The sequence below is a fragment of the Myotis brandtii genome, unplaced genomic scaffold (assembly GCF_000412655.1).
Source record: "Myotis brandtii unplaced genomic scaffold, ASM41265v1 scaffold419, whole genome shotgun sequence".
NCBI lineage: Eukaryota > Metazoa > Chordata > Mammalia > Chiroptera > Vespertilionidae > Myotis > Myotis brandtii.
The window spans coordinates 819,731-837,534 of NW_005366075.1; the positions used below are offsets into that span (position 1 = coordinate 819,731).

Genomic DNA, 17,804 nt, shown 5'->3' on the forward strand with positions numbered 1-17,804 from the left:
TGTAGAATTTCCACTCAGCCAGCCTTCCTGTGGTTCTGGATGATGTCCGTTCCGTCTTTTAGTTGTATTTTTGAAGTGGTTGTGTGAGGCAGCAATCTCCGGTGTATACCTATGCCGCCATCTTGGTTTCTCAAGGTCTAACCTTTCTTTTCCTCCCTCTACTGTGACAATCATTTTTCTCCCACTTTGTAGAAGAAGCTGTGATGTTGTGGTGTGTAATAAGAAATATGTATTTTGGTCTTTGTCCAAGTTTCCTGGCTCACAGTTCCCAAAACCCTTGGAATTTCCTAAGTGATGAGAGCAACGGGAGTATCTTTTGTTGTAATATTTGGTCTCTAGTTCTCAATATCTCCAGAGCAATAAGGTGAAAGGTTGTCTTATTCAATAACAAGCCCCTTTCAATCACATTTGAGTTTATATTAATGGTTTTGGAAAGTCCCTAAGGATGGAAGCTGGTTGCCAGGGTACCAATCAGGATTCATGGGTAGGAACTTTCAGTCTCACCCCTTCCTTCCAAAGGTACTGGAGGTGGAATCAACCACAAATGGCCAGTGATTTAATCAGTCATCCTACAGAGTGAGGCCTCCACAAAAATCTCTGATCCATGGGGTTTGAAGAGCTTCTGGGCTGGTGAAAAAGAATATATCCACTTGCTGGGAGGGGGTGCACCCCAAACTCCATAGGGACAGAAACTCCTGTGCTTGGGACCTGCTGGACCTCACTTTATGTATCTCTTCATCTGGCTATTTGTTTCCTTTAATATTTTTTGTAATAAACTGGTGATCTAGTAAGTACTGTCTTCCTGAGTCCTGTGAGCAGCTCTAGCAAATTCATCAGAACCAAGGAGGCGGCCGTGGGAACCTTTGGTTTATAGCTGATAGGTCAGAAGCATGGGTGACAACCTGGACTGTGATTGTCTCCGAAGGGGGGGAGGGTGGGTAGTCTTGAGGAACTGAGCCCTTGACCTGTGGGATCTAATACCATCTCTAGGTAAATAGTGTCAGAATTGAGTTAAATTGTAGGACCCTGCCTGGTGTATGAGAATTGCTTCGTGTGGGAACACCCCTACATGTTTGGTAAAGAGAAATGAAGAGAAATGTTCTGCAATAGAGTATTAAGAGTAGGAGACATCCAGGAAAGGAAGTATGCCTTCCCTTTTCAGAAGCCATTCTGGACTTACTATGGTACACAATAGTCCTAAGGTGCAAACCCAGGGCTCCACACAGGGACCAAACGACTAGCAATGATACTCTTCTGAAGGCATCCACTGCAAACAGCACCGCCACCATCCCATCTAACTCATTAAGAGCTGCTTTACAATTTTACGTTTATATTTAACAGATTATTTTCAAAATTTATAAAACGTTAAATTACTTTAATCAATTATGTACTAGAAATAAAGAGATAACTCAATTCAGAAAAAAATTAAATGCACAATCTTAAATTATATGAATTTTTATTGCAGAATCTTTTGAAAGTGTTGTATTCTTGTATTCACTGTATTCTACTCAGTCAGAAGCAGTTTCTTCATCAGACTGTCCTGAATGTCTTCAACTTCCACACACTTGCCTCATTTCCAAATAAAAATGCACCTTTCCCTGCTTCCCTGAGGTCTCTGGGCCTTCTCTCTTTTGCCACCCATGCTCTATTCCCATCCCTTCTCAACTCATTTTAGATTTTCTCCATCCATTCTTCTCCCTGTCCATCACCTTCTTTTCTCTTGGCCTACTAAAAAACCTTTTTCCCCATTATAAAAATGAATAAAAGTAAAACCCATTTCCTTGATCATGTCATCCAACTTCCTTCTTTCCCTTCATAGCCAAGCTTTTTGCTCACTGCTGTCTCTATTTTCTCAGTAATTGTTTGCTCCTAGTTTCCAGAAATGACTTCTGCTGCCACCATCATGTTGGAGCTTTTTGGACAAAGGGCAAACAATAACACTAACTCTGTGCTACCAAACTTGGGACAAGTCCAATATTAACTGTTCAGGCCTTGCTTTGTTTACCTGCCCTGCAGCATCAAACAGTCTTGGCAGTACCTGCCCTAAGCACACTCTCCTTCCTTCGTTGCACAGGCATCACTCTTCCTTTCTCCAAAAGCTCCTACTAAGGCACCCCTCTAAGGGCTCTTCTTCCTCTGGCTGTCATGCAATGCCCAGGATTCTCTGATCTTGAAGTAGATTTTCAAATGTGTAAAACACATACACACACACACATACACACACACACACACACACACACATACACCCACACACCAAATACCACAAAAGCCTGTCCCTTTTCCATTTTAAAAGCTGAGCCTAACCTTCTCACCATAATGTCCTTGCCTGGTAGACTGGTCTTGACCATTACCAAAGAAAAAGCTCTAATTCTAAGTCCAAAGAGATAATGGGAGATTCCTTAGCAAACGATGAAGGACAGGGATATATTTATTTCTCTAGATCAGGTGAATTCAAGGCAGTAGCTTACTCTACCACATACTATGGCCTTAGGAACAAACGGAGGAGCAACTGTGCCCCTGAATTTGCCTTGCAAATATGCAAAAATTATACCATCAACCATTTCCAAAACCTGGGTTGGAATCATCAGTGTAATCAATTCACCTACTTCAATAGTTCAGATGAGAGACATTGAGGAGGCCTGGTATGGGACACAGGGTAATACTAAATATTGGGAGATAATACACCATGTTTTAACTTATTCACTACCTCTCAACCATGAAAAAGGAAGGAAGGTGAGATCAAATTGGTGTTCACTTACACCATTCACTTTTATCATTATGTATGTCATGCCACTGACAGTAAGTTGGGCCACCCAAGCCTCCTTCTTGAGGCCTAGATTTGGCACCAAAACAGACAGACTGTTAGAAAAGACACAAGGATGAGAAGGAGAAATCTGAGTTACATCTTTTTTTAAAATATATATATATTTTATTGATTTTTTTACAGAGAGGAAGGGAGAGGAATAGAGAATGAGAAACATCGATCAGCTGCCTCCTGCACACCCCCTACTGGGGATGTGCCCACAACCAAGGTACATGCCCTTGACGGGAATCGACCTGGGACCCTTCAGTCAACAGGCTGACGCTCTATCCACTGAGCGGAACCGGTTACCGCTGAGTTTCATAAAGGAGTGAGGCAAATCTCAAAAGTAATCCCAAAGCCCAGACTTTGATTTTTTTTTTTTTATTCAATGAAAATGCCCAGAGAGAGAATGTACCATACTTTTAAACATTAATGTGAATATCACTGTTGACAGTGAATAAAGGTAGTTTGGCACCATAACCTCACCTAGTAATGGGGAAAGGCAGAGGAACTAAGGTGCCTGTGATAGATGAAAGGACAAATTCTGCCTACAGTCAGCCTGGGTAATTCCAAATTATTTTACCTGCTGTTTCTGAAATATTCAGTTAAAAAGATCGAGTGAGTAAAGAACCAATAAGTCATGGTTTACACTACTTACTATAGATTAAGCAAATTACTTGATCATTCTGTGACTGTTACTATTACTTTGATTCTGAACCCACTCTTCAAAATTTTGTTTTAAACACTGTCTTTCTATGGAATCATTTTGTTTACTGAAAATGCAAGCTTACCTCAATCTGTATAAACACAAAAGAGTATGTTTAATGCACAGTGTTACACCAGAATATTAGATACAAGACAAATAACTCATTTTATATGAGTTAAGAATTTAATGAATGGCAATCACTTAACTATTTTGAACTGCCACTAGGCAGCAAGTCAAACCTTTTCCAAAAAACATGAACAGCTATTTATGAGTTACCCATACCTTTTTTTTTTTTTACATGCAATAAGTATTAGTATAACAGAGCACTTACGGAGGCTGACTCTAGGAGGGAGGCTGATTCTAGGAGGCAGGCTGCCAAGGTTTGAAGGCCCAACCTGCCACATATTAGCCCTGTGACCTTGAAAATTATTTCACCTTTCTGCCCCTCAATTTCTGTATCTGTAAAATGGAAAACATAGTAGGATTACTATGAATGATAAAATGTGTAAATATACAGAAAGCACTTAGACCTGTGCCTGGCACATTGTCAGCACTCAAAAAATGTTAGCTATTATCATTAGTTATTGCATTTCTAATGGAAAAAGAAAAAAGCTGAGGGTTTTCTCAAAGATTGCTCCACTAGAAATAATCTCTCTTGCCTGTCAGCAAAACTGCTCATGAAAGCAAGGGAGTCGACAGTGAGAATAAGCACCTATGTCATGGACAGGCTATGCACCACACAAACCTGAAAGCCCCAAAGTTGTTTGCTTTACTATCCACAAATATTAGAGTCAGAGGTTTCAAGATTTTGCTAAGCCACTTCCAGCTACATTCAGAAGATGGTAATATAAGATGGTTTGGTTGACTGTCAAGTCATGGGTTGTATAAACACTAGTTTACAACAAAATGACTGTAAAAGTGGTACGGTTCTTATTGGTTATATTAAATTATATTTGAAGCCTTTTATTTTTCTAGCTGTAAATAATAGGGAGAAGAGTCTACTTGAAAGCAAGGACCAAATTTAAATAAACTGTAAGTTTCTCTACAGAACTTAGAAACTTCAGTTCAGCCTCTTTATATGTGCAAGATCAAACACAGTATACTTTATAATTTGAAAACAGAACACATCACTAGCAAACTAGGTTCCAATCCTAGCTCTACCACTATTAGCTGTGTAGCCCAAATATTTCATCTCTCTCTCTCTCTCTCTCTTTCTCTCTCTCTCTCTAAGGAAGAAGTAATGATACTAATCTCTTAGAACTAAAAAGAAGATTTAAATGAGATAAATGTTGACAATAAATAGTAGTTGTAACTGTCAATAAATACTTCAGGAAAATATCATTTACTCTAGCTCCTATACACACACACACACACACACACACACACACACACACACACACACAAGAAAAAACAATCTGAACCAGGAAATAAGGGGAAAAGCATAAAAAGAAAATAATTTAAGGTTCCTTCTATGAAGAGGGGAGGGGAGAATTGTGATACTTGGAAAAAAGTAAAGATAAATAAAATGCTAGGTTGACAAGCAAAGAAGTATGAGGAAGAGTCATAGATATTTATTAAATAACACAAAGAAATCTGGAAACAATGTATTTCTCAGTCATTATGAGAGATGAAGTCTATGTAATTAGAAACTCCAGGGATGATGTAACTATGATGCAGTAACATACCCTACCAAAGTAGGCTCTGAGATACTATAATTTAAAATTATTACAATATTATAAACTAAGTAAACTAATATTTGGAGTAAACTTAAAATAGAATGTTATGGGTGGGAGTGGGGTGGAGGGGGGCAATGAGGGAAAAAGGGAACATTTGTAATACTTTGAACAATAAAGTTTAAAATAAAAGTAACACTGAAAAAATAGAATGTCATAAATTCTATGGATTTTACACTTATCATTAACATACTTTATGTTCTTTATGTTATGTATACTAGAATAAAAACATTTAAAAATAGTAATAATGCCATGTAAAGGATATGAATAATCTACACATCAAGAAACTCTATTGTTTCATTCAACAGATATTTACTGATTGTTGACTAAATAAAAAATATTTAATTTTATATATAATTAAAAAAAAAAAAGCAGAGTAGCCCTAACCAGTTTGGCTCAGTGGATAGAGCGTCAGCCTGCGGACTCAAGGGTCCCAGGTTCGATTCCGGTCAAGGGCATGTACCTTTCTAACTCTCTATTCCTCTCCCTTCCTCTCTGTAAAAAATCAATAAAATATTTTTAAAAAGCAGAGTAAAACAAAGGAATACCACTTTTTACCTATAAAATTAGCAACTAAAAAAATAATTCCCAGGCTGGCAAGAATACAGTTAAATGGTCACTATTATACAGGTTTGTGGGAGTGTAACTGATACAAATTTTCTGGAGGGTAAGTAGAAAAGTATATCAAAAGCTTTGAAAGTGTTTATGTCTTTTCACCCATTAATCCACTTCTAGGAATTTAGTCTGAGGAAATAACCAGAGATGTACACAATGACTGACATAAAAGGATGTTCACTGTATATTTACAAAAGTAAAAAATGCTAATGATCTAAATCTCTAACAGGAATTAAACAATTTGCAATCTAGTCATATAAAGGAACACAATGAACCACTACTCTTATTTGAGAAGAAATGATTTGAGGGAAGGAAAAATGATTGTGCTAGACTATGTACAATAAGATTGCAATTTGCTTTTATACATACAAATATATACATATACAACCAAAAACTGGAAAGCTAAATATCACATTGTTAACAATAGTTTTCTCTGTGTAATGCTATTTTTAGTTTTCTTAATTATATATATTTTTCCATTATTCTTCAAATTTCCAATGTAATCATGTATTATTTTTATAATGCAGTGGTCTTTGTGGTTTACATCCTAAACATCTACTCCACCTCTGTCAACAAGGGTAAACTCACACCACTTGTCCGTAACTCTATCCTGACCACAAAGTTAAAAAGAGATATCTATGCAGTTCTTAAGCCACCTCTAAATATGGATATTGTTTATGTCTAGGAGTGCTAAAATAATAACTTCAGTAGTTAAATACAAAAATCTTAATAATCATCCATCTTCCACTTTGTTCTTCACAGGTAAGAGAATTTGTTGGGAAAATGGCAGTACTGTATAAAAAAACAAAAACAAAAAACAAACTTACCACAACAAAAAAGCTAGGTTACACAACACAAAATAAGACAAGACAAAGCAGCATCAAACCATCACTGCTATAACACTTCATGGACAACATCAGAAAAGACAAGAGGAACATGGAAGTCTGGAAGGAAAGTTAACAGTTCTGTGCCTCTATACTAAGAATATACTAAATCTAACAGAAGTACCTGAAATCACAAAGGAATTTTAATTACCAAATGGAAATATTTTTTAAAAGCAATTACACAATTCCCTTTTAAAATAGCATCCTAAAATTGGGATGACTTGGGGGCTGGCTACCATTAAGAATTACCACATAGAAGATTTGAAAATGGAGGCGTAGGTAAGCGCCTGTACTCGCCACCTCCCACAACCACATCAAAATTACAACTAAAATATAGAACAATCATTATCTAAAACCACCGGAAAGCTGGCTGAATGGAAGTCCTACAACTAGAGAAGTAAAGGAGAAAGCACACTGAGACTGGTAGGAGATGCAGAGGTGTGGAACAGACTGATCAGGCACCCATATGAGCCACTTTTTTAATCAGGAAGGAAATTGTATCTGCAGAGGCCACCCAGGGGAGCAAGGCGTCCCAGACCGACACCAGACCCCCAGTCCAAGGTCCCAGAGCTGGGAAAAGAAGTCCCTATAGGCAGTAAGAACTACAGACTGTAAAAACCAGTGAGGACTAGGGCTCACTGACACAGAGGCTGCTGGAGACCCAGCTGTTCCTCTTAAAAGGCCAGCACCACAAACCGAACTTATAAGGTCCTGCTTCCTCTGAGCTCTAGCACCAGGGTGAGACTATGGGGAACACAGACACATATGAGGAGGAACTAGATTGTCCAGCATCGGGTCAGAAACTCAGAGGCAGCTTTCTCCCAGATGGAGGTGTTTGCAGGGATCATTGTTCCTATGCTGGGACCTCCCCAGTCACACGGCTGACTGGCAGCCATTTCTGTTTGCTCTGCCCTGATAATTCCCTAAGACCCCACCTAATCCAATTTACAACCCCAACTAAGATGTGTACAGTGGCTTAGGCATATGAATAGCCTGTCCTTACTCAGGCTAAAATCTCTCAAACAAGCTGCAGCTGGGTCAGGGAGCCCCAAACCTATCAATAAAAGGCCCAAGACCCGGCACCAGCACCAGTCTGCCTTGCTTCATAGCTGGGCCTCAACTGGGCACTTCCAAACCCAATACAAGTCTGCAGATCTCTCTGTAGCTCCTGCTGGGTGGCCCCAGGCAGCGCCTGACTTTGCGCCTCCCTGGTGACCCAAGAGCCAGTGTACCCAGTGGTCAGTGTGAGACCATACCAGATTACAACTCTACACATCCATAAATGACACATTCAAGGGACAGATTCAATGAGCACCAAAGCCCCACTGAAGCAAGTCCTGCTCCATAGGGGTGTCTCCTGCACAGCAGCTCTCCCACTATAGTCGCAGCTGGTCCTCACAGCCAATTGGCCTGGAGGTCAATTCCTCCCAGGGACACCAACAGCAACAAGACTGTACTCACAGCCCACAAAGGGGTGCATCTATAGTTCCTAGCTCAGGTGACTGGGGAGGCTGGGAGGCTGAGCCTCTGGGCCCTATAGAACACCTGCTACACAAGGCCATTCTACCAACTCAAGGAGACATAGTAGCTCTACCCAATACATAGAAACAAACACAGGGAGGCAGCCAAAATGCAGAGATGTCACAAATGGAGGAAAGCAAACTACTGGATACAGAGTTTAAAACCACAGTTATAAAGTTACTCAAGAATCTTCTAGAACAGTGGTCGGCAAACTCATTAGTCAACAGAGCCAAATATCAACAGTACAATGATTGAAATTTCTTTTGAGAGCCAAATTTTTTAAACTTAAACTATATAGGTAGGTACATTGTTATTAACTTAATTAGGGTACTCCTAAGGCTTAGGAAGAGCCACACTCAAGGGGCAAAAGAGCTGCATGTGGCTCGGGAGCCGAAGTTTGCCGACCACGGATCTAGGCTTTAACACCAGAGAAATGATATTCAGAACCTTTCACCAGGCATATGTATATATGACATACTAGTATATTGGTCATAAAAATACCTGCATGTATATTTCCATCATAAGTATCCTAATATATAAAAAGCCAGGGGTCGTCATGACCGAAATAACCAGACAGACGACCGAACAGCAGGCTATGTGGGGTGACCAGGACGGCAGGGGGGACAGTTGGGGCGACCAGGCCGGCGGGGGGGGGCCAAAGCACATGTGGCTCGCAAGCCGCGGTTTGCCGACCACTGTTCTAGAAACCTCAAAAAACCTATTTGAAGAAATAATGACAGAAAACTTCCCCTAACTGGTGAAAGAAATAGACTTACAAGTCCAGGAAGCACAGAGAGTCCCAAACAAGAGGAACCCAAAGAGGACCACACCAAGACACATCATAATTAAAATGTCAAGGGCAAAAGACAGAGAAATAATATGAAAAACAGCAAGAGAAAAGCAGCTACTTACCTACAAGGGAATGCCCATAAGATTGTCAGCTGATTTCTCAACAGAAACTATGCAGGCCAGAAGGGAGTGGCAAGAAATATTCAAAGTGATGAAAAGCAGGACCTACAGCCAAGATTACTACCCAGCAAAGCTATCATTTAGAACTGAAGGTCAGATAAAGAGCTTCACAGACAAGAAAAAGCTAAAGGAGTTCATCACCACTAAACCAGTATTATATGAAATATTGAAGGGTATTCCTTAAGAAAAGGAAGAAGATTAAAAGATCAAAAACATGAACAACAAAATTGCAATGAATACATTCCTATCAGCAACTTAATCTAAAAATCAAAATAAACAGCCCCTCTCTTCCTCGGCGCTGCCTACGGAGGTGGCAGCCATCTCCTAACCGGCATCATGGCTGCCCTCAGACCCCTCATGAAACCCAAGATTGTCAAAAAGAGGACCAAGAAGTTCATCCGGCACCAGTCAGACCGATATGTCAAAATTAAGTGGAACTGGCGGAAGCCCAGAGGCACTGACAATAGGGTGCGTAGAAGACTCAAGGGCCAGATCTTAATGCCCAACACTGGTTATGGGAGCCACAAGAAAACAAAGCACATGCTGCCCAGTGGCTTTCGGAAGTTCCTGGTCCATAACGTCAAGGAGCTTGAAGTGCTGCTGATGCGCAATAAATCTTACTGTGCTGAGATTGCTCACATCTCCTCAAAGAACCGCAAAGCCATTGTGGAAAGAGCAGCCCAGCTGGCCATCAGAGTCACCAATCCCAATGCCAGGCTGTGCAGAGAAGAAAATGAATAGACAGATTGTGTACACATTGTATTTGTGTTAATGAAATCATAAAATTCTGCCAAAAAAATAAAAATAAACAAATAAGAAATCTAATGAACAGAATAAAGTGGTGAATAAAATAGAATCAAAGGTATGGAAATGGAACAGGCTGACAATTCTCAGAGGGAAGGGGGGTGAGAGGGTGGGAAGAGATTAAACAAAGACCTTATATGTATATATGCATTACTTATGGACACAGACAATAGGTTGGGTGGCCAAAGCCTGGGGCAGGACTGGAACCGGGTGGAGGGGGACAATGGGGAGAAAAAAGAGGGACATCTTAATCTCAACAATAAAGATTAAAAAGAAGAAGAAGAATTACCGCATAGCTTTGTAAGATATAATGCCCTCAGGGAACACTGGGGTATTGTACTGGTAAATGGCCCCAGGTAGCTATATGGTTTTTATTTGACATTTATTGGCTTGTGTTTTAATCTGGAAAAATGCTAAGAAAATAGAAAATATCCATAGTTACTAATATTTTTCAAAAATGAATTTTTCAAAGGTAACATGGAAACTTACCGCATAGCTTTGCAAGATATAATGCCCTCAGGGAACACTGGGGTATTGTACTGGTAAATGGCCCCAGGTAGCTATATGGTTTTTATTTGACATTTATTGGCTTGTGTTTTAATCTGGAAAAATGCTAAGAAAATAGAAAATATCCATAGTTACTAATATTTTTCAAAAATGAATTTTTCAAAGGTAACATGGAAACATTATAAATCACTTTAAACATTAAACAATTCATTCCTGATTCATTTCTATAAAAATACATCAAATAGTAAAGGTTATTAGAGGAAGCAAATGGCTTCCTCCTCAAGAGGCTTCCTCCTTCTACTGAAATAAGAAGTATGATGATAATGATAAAATAACAATTATTGTATAGCAGCTAACACTTACATAATGCTCATTCTATGTCCAGGACTATTATAATAGCTTTAGACATTATCTCAATCTCTACAATCCCATTTTATAGATGAGAAACTGAGGCAAAGAGTGGTTAATATCTTGCCCAAGGTCACACATCATGAGAGACAGTAACTGAGAAACACATTGATCACATGCTCATCAGAAATCACTGATGACATGTCACAGAAGGAAATGGAGGTGAACTATAAAGAGGAACTTGTTTGTTCTTATCCATATCAAAAACAAATTTTTCAGGAACCTCAACCTAAAATCTTTTCCTTACTTCCTTAAGGTAGAACCATCACTTTATTCTGAGCATTTGCATTCCTCATTTATGTCCATATTGTTTAATTCCTCTCTCAGGGCTCTAACAACCGATCCCACACCACATCATCAGTGTCATCAGCCTCTTTCTAAGATCCTCAGTGGGTCTTTCCAACTGTCAGAGACAATCTCTCTGTCTGCTGTTTCTACTTACACATCCCAAGTTTACCCACCCAAACTTCTGTGAGGAAACCACAGACAATGTCTGCTTCTGCCAAAGGATAAAGGAAACAAAATGTTTTCCACACAGTTAAAGGAATGCCATTTGTCAGATCAATCTGCTGCTGCTGGATGAACTGAACACTTCCATCTGACCACCTTACCACCCACTATTTAATAGAAAATCGCATGATTTCAAGAATGGAAACTATTCAAATTGCCTTCAAAAAGTTAAACCAGAAATGTTTATTTTTGGTCAACAACAAAAAGACAGACAATTCTAGGCAGGAGCTGCATATCTATAACATGCACCCTTTTTTTGGCCAAATATAAATTTATTTCTATTTCCCTTGTCATATAAAAATTCAAGACATATATCCAAAATAAATATGCCAGATAACATTTTCTTTAAACGATTGCTATGCAATAGTAAAATCAGGTTTTCCAGTTGATAAGTTTCCCCCATTTTCCCAAATTCAATTCATAATCTCTCTCATGAGCTCTGACATTTCTCGATTTCACAGATTCATTTCCGGGTTACTAAAAATCTATGTATTAGAAGAGGTTTATATGACATAAAAGTAAAATGTTTGGTATTTAATATTAATAAAGAGAATAAAGACTTGTTCCTTTTAATCTAAAAACATTTTTGCTTTCTCAAAAACATAGGTTAATGTTACAACAAGAAAGAATAATTTGTAAAGTAGGGTTTATTTACAATTTCACAGCCCAAGTTGAGCATGTCTTTTTTTTATATAAGATGATCTGTCTTTACTAAGACCATATATAGGAGAAACCTCAACTTTCCATAGCTAGTGTAATAACTATTTGTTCCAGAAGATCTTAAATAGTTATAAAGAAGATGTGATGTACTTTATTTACCTACCCACATACTTGAAACCCACTGGACCAATTTCAAGGCCGTGACCTAATCTTAGCCTGCGCTGATATCCACTGGCAAGCTGTACTTTCATACAGGTATCTGTGGCTTTATATCCTACATAAATTTCCTTTTACATGTTCTCATAACAGGTAATAATTACAGCACTTGCACATGGTTCCTGATATCCTGCATTACCAAGCTCTTGCCGTGACACATGTTTCCTATGCTCTTCAACCTTGATTACAATTTGTTAAGTATTTGCATCCAGTGCCTCCAGTTAACCAGTCTTATAGCACTTCAATCTTCTTATTTCAAATCATACTCCTCTTTCTTCACTGTTTTCTGTTCCTCTAAAGCAGCGGTTCTCAACCTGTGGGTCGCGATCCCTTTGGGGGTCGAACAACCCTTTCACAGGGGTCGCCTAAGACCATCGGAAAACACATATATAATTACATATTGTTTTTGTGATTAATCACTATGCTTTAATTATGTTCAATTTGTAACAATGAAAATACATCCTGCATATCAGATATTTACATCACAATTCATAACAGTAGCAAAATTACAGTTATGAAGTAGCAACGAAAATAATTTTATGGTTGGGGGTTACCACAACATGAGGAACTGTATTAAAGGGTCGCGGCATTAGGAAAGTTGAGAACCACTGCTCTAAAGCACATATAATTATTATATACAGCGCTATCTATCTGTCTCTTGCCAGTGAAGTATACAGAAATGAATCGGTACAGTCATCCCTCGAATTCTATGGGAGACTGGTTTAGGAAACCCAGCAGATACCAAAATCACAAATGCTCAAGTCCCTTATTATAAGCCTTTATTTGCATATAAGCTACAGCAGGGTATGTCTACACATCACTTCAAGTGGATTCAGCAAAGTGCTCAGCGTATGACAAATTCAAGTTTGCATTTTTAAAATTTCTAGGTTGTTTTTTTTTCTGAATATCTTTCTTTTAACCTCACCTGAGGATTTTTTTTTACTATTATTATTATTGATTTGGGAGAGAGAGAGAAACATCAACGTGAGAAAAACATCAATAGGTTGCCTCCCACATGCACCCCAATCTGGGATTGAACCTGCAACCTGGATATGTGCCCTGACAGGAATCAAACCTGCAACCGTTTTGGTATATGGAACAATGCTCAAACCAACCTGTGGTAGGCAGAAGGAGCACCCACACTCTGTTCTTGGCTCTAATTTCTAGGTTTTGTAATTTCTTTACAAGAACCATAGTCACACAAAGTAAATAAATATCAGTGAAAATGAACTGGCAAAACCAGTTGTCCTAATTTTCTTTTACTGAATAGATTCAACACTGTTGTCATCTGTGCAGTCAAGCAATGTATGTTACTTAAGTGTAAGAATCATTCTTGCACCACTAACGTAATCCAAAAGCTGTATCAGGACAGCACAGACGTACAGTAATATCAGATATAGTTTCAAGTGCTATAAAACACAATGATTCTACATTTTGGTTGCAGGCTTTAAAAATACTATAGTATATGTGATTTTTTGTTTTTGTTAATCCTCACCCAAGGATATTTTTCCACTGAATTTTAGAGAGAGGAGAAGGGAGGGGGAGAGATAGAGAGAAACATTGATGTGAGAGAGATATATCAATTGGTTGCCTCCCACAGGCACCCCAACCAGGGCTGGTGAATGTGCCCTTGATGGGAATTAAGCCCTGGACCCCTCAGTCTGCAGGCCGATGCTCTATCCACTGAGCTAAACCAGCTAGGGCAATATATGTGGTTTTGAGGAATATCCTAATTGTCATGTCTGAGACTAGTTTTTTTTTTTCTATTCAAGTGCTGACAAGTCTGAGTTTATAGGTACACACCATTTACCCTGCTTTTAAGTTGATTTTAACCTTAAGAGTACTCTTTTTATTAGCCCTCCCCTGAGAATACATTTTTACTGATTTTTTTAGAGAGAGAGAAAGGGAGAAGGAGAAACAGAGAAAGACTGACTTGAGAGAGAAACATCTGTCAGTTGCCTCCCGTACACACCCTGACCAGAAATTGAAACTGCAACCTTTTGGTGTATGGGACGACGGTCCAACCAACTGAGCCACACTGGCCAGGGCAAGAGTACTCTTATAAAGCAACAAAATTGTAGAGAATTAAGGTCAATTAATAACTAGATTCTAAAACCTATTAAATTTTTAACTGGACAATATCAAAATCCCTATAATTTGTAAAGAGCAATAATAAAACTTGAAATTTTTCCAGTTTCAACTAGGATTTCCCCAAAGATAAAAACACACGTTAGAAAATTCTGTCTGGTTCATCTGTATATTCCTTTAAATGCTTCATTAACAATTATTCTACTGCTAGATGTAAGGTTAGGTATAATAAATATAGACACTCAGATCACATTTTAATAAAAAACTGTCTAATTCAGTATTGAAATTGTTATTCATATTTAACTGTCTTCTGGAAACAAAGCCTTGTTTTCTGAGCCCTAGAATAGGTCCTATCCTAAAGGATAGGACCTTCCTTCACCTTCCTTCAAACAGAAGTTACTTACAGTGCAGCCCTGTTTATCACCAAAGTAAACATCTCTGTATAATCTAAACTCAGCTCCTTCTGAAAGACTTTCCATTTTATCTAACCTTTATTCGCAATATGTGTCCTTGATATCACAGTTTCTTTCGGGCATGTTGTTTTACCTTTGCTGGAATATTTTTCTTTATCTTCTACATGGGCTGGTCCTTTCTCCCACAAGGTGGCCTATCTCCTGGGAAGTGGGGACTTATCAGTAATATTCTTGTAAGGCTCTGCACACAAAAGCCAACTGATGTTAAGTATCCAACTGATTCTATGGTCTCCCAAACACAAGAAATCAGAAAGGAATTAGATTCCCTATTATCTTGTTTTATATTAACAATTAGCAGGTGGCATATTTACCTCCACCTTTCTTACCTCACCTCACCTTCCTGTCCCTCTCCAATAAAAAACTAGATCATTACAATCAAGCAGAAGGAAAAATCTCATTAGCATAAGTCTGATTAAGAAAAAGGAAGAAGTCTGAGAAATCACAAATAGGAAGGAGAATATACGAAAAAATGATCAAAGTAAAATGACTAAAAGAAAATTTTAGGAGAACGATAATAAAAGGGAATAAGATAGATAATAATAAGGCAATAATGTCAGACAATCACCAAGAAAAAAAACCTGCAGGAAATAAATTCAATCTCCTGCTTAAGTTGATCGCTATAAAGAACAGCTCATAGAGCAACTAACAACTTTTAAATCCCAATCGAGGGACGTATGGTTATCGCACCCTCCTACTTGTGATGCCAAATATGACTGCTGACTTGGGGTGCTCCTGAGTCAACTTGAAAGGACCACCATTATTACCATTCCCCGCCAAGAGACCCATCAGTGACTGGGGGTAGAGAGAAAGCCACTGGCAAAGATATCACCAGAGCAAAGATATCACCAAGGGCTGCGTAAAACAAGTCTATAGTATTAAGGTTAAAATTAAATGAAATGAAAGAGAAATCAAGACAAGGGTGATGAGAAGAACAAACACAGCATCAGAGTGGGTAGGTCCTTTCTATCTTCAGGGCAAAGCAAACATCTGGAATTATTTGGTACTGAATGCCAAATTTAAGACTTTGTTCCTCTCTTCAATTATTTGTTAGTAACACCACAAAAAGAAAAAAATAGACCTATAGGCTAAAATGAAGAAGACTGGTTAAAGTGTGTGTAACAATAACTTTTAAAAAAACATACTTTTTAAATTAACAGAGCAGTTAACTGCACAAAGAAATTCCTGACTGACTTGGGGAGCTGTTCATCCTAAATTCTTAAATCAAATTAGGAAGCTTCAGACAAACATATATAATAGCATGAAAACATTTTTTGTTAAAATATGTCTGCATAAGCACAGGAAAGTCTTTAAATTACTCCAAAATAAATGGTGGAATTATTAATGATTTTTCCTTTTTAAATTTTTTTGTTTTCAATATAATTAAAATAACAATTATTTAAAATAAAAGAAAAAATGTGCTCTTCCACGTCATTCAATCTTTACCTGAATTAAATGTGTATGAAACTTACAAAGAACCCCTTTCACATAGAACATAGCTTTGGCAGAGCTGTTCTCACCCAGTGGGATGAAGGGGCCAAGCCCAGCTGTATTAGGGTGGAAAAAAACACAAGCTGTGAAGACCAATGGGAAGGTATGAATCCAGCATCTCTATTCAGTAATTCAGTGACCCGGAGCAAATTAGATGAGATTTCTGAGTGCGGCCTTCACTTGGCTTCGCGAGTGGAATACCTCACAGGGTTGTTTTGAGGTGTCTCAAGAACAGTACCCATATACGATGACACAGATTGGTGAGTGCGTTACCAATGACCTTTCTGACCAATATTATACTTTTTATTACCTCAGGAAACAATCTTTTCCATATAATGCCAGATTGCTTGCCACTTACTCTGACCTCCCCTTGGCCTGTGACTCCTCGCTCAGCAGAGCAGTCCGGTTACTGATGCTTCCTTCTCAAGTGTCTGTATTTACCACCTCCAGGAAACAGCAGAAAAAAGCATCCAGCAGGTGGGAAGCAGGTGTCAGAGAGTAAACCTGTGGTATCCAAGTTCTCTGTCCTATGAATATATAAGCAAGCCCAGTAGGGGTAGAAAACATCTTTTCTAAAGGCATATATTGTAGAAGCATGACCAAATGAATAGCATGATATTGTTACAGACTCAGCTTGACATATTACACTTCAGAGTTTCAACTGTAATCATTATTCATTTTTTTAGTGTTACTGTTTTAAAACCTTTAAGGATATCAATCAAAAATGTTAATATTCATGCCTTAAGCCTGGAAAAGTTCAGAACCACTGAAACAGAAAATAAATAGCGAGAGATGTGAGTCAACTATTTAGAAAGTGTAAGTTTCTGCAATGATGTCAATGTTCTATTTATATATATATATACTGTCCAATATCATAGCCACTAGCCACATGTGGCTACTGAACACATGAAATGTGGCTAGTGCAACTGAGGAACTGAATTTTTTTATTTTTTTTATTTTAATTAATTTAAATTTACATCATCAAATATGGTATTGAATGGCACAGATCTAGAACCTTGCGTTAATGGCTGATGCTAAATGAAAAAGGGTGGTATGTGGGTGAGTTAGCTAAGTTTAAAAAGCAAACTGACAAAAAGACAAACAGAAAAAAAAAAAAAAACAAACAAAAAACCAGCACCGTATTAATATTCTCTCATTCCATAAAGCATTCATCTTGATAAAGCTAAAGTCCTAGTCAGGTCTACTCAGGCTGCCATAACAAAAAAACATACACTAGGTGGCTTATACAGCACACATTTATTTTCTTAGTTTTAGGAGCTGGAAAGCCCAAGATCAAGATTCTGGACTCTTTGGTTCTGGTGAGGATCCTCTCTCTGCCTGGCTTGCAGATGGCTGCTATCTGTGTGCTCACATGGCCTCTTCTTTGTACATATGCACAGACAGAGAAAAAGATCTCTC

At 38.3% G+C, this 17,804-nt stretch overlaps 2 protein-coding genes and 1 long non-coding RNA gene across 3 annotated transcripts in view; 2 read left to right on the plus strand and 1 right to left on the minus strand.

Annotated features, from left to right (window-relative positions):
* Positions 1–2,894, plus strand: part of LOC106727380 — a 21,887-nt gene extending 18,993 nt beyond the window's left edge. The window contains exon 4 of the long non-coding RNA XR_001363562.1: positions 2,885–2,894. This is a non-coding gene — a long non-coding RNA (uncharacterized LOC106727380). The remainder of the gene's footprint in view (positions 1–2,884) is intronic.
* FANCC (Fanconi anemia, complementation group C) overlaps positions 1–16,417 on the minus strand; it is a 259,948-nt gene extending 243,531 nt beyond the window's left edge. Inside the window, exon 1 of the mRNA XM_014545688.1 lies at positions 16,367–16,417. The gene's annotated coding sequence lies outside the window, so the exon portion shown is untranslated. The remainder of the gene's footprint in view (positions 1–16,366) is intronic.
* LOC102254313 (60S ribosomal protein L32) lies at positions 9,518–10,030 on the plus strand. Its single transcript, XM_005873738.2, has one exon. It carries the CDS (start codon positions 9,568–9,570, stop codon positions 9,970–9,972), a length of 405 nt encoding a protein of 134 aa, XP_005873800.1. The 5' UTR covers positions 9,518–9,567; the 3' UTR covers positions 9,973–10,030.
* Positions 16,418–17,804: the final 1,387 nt, after the last annotated feature.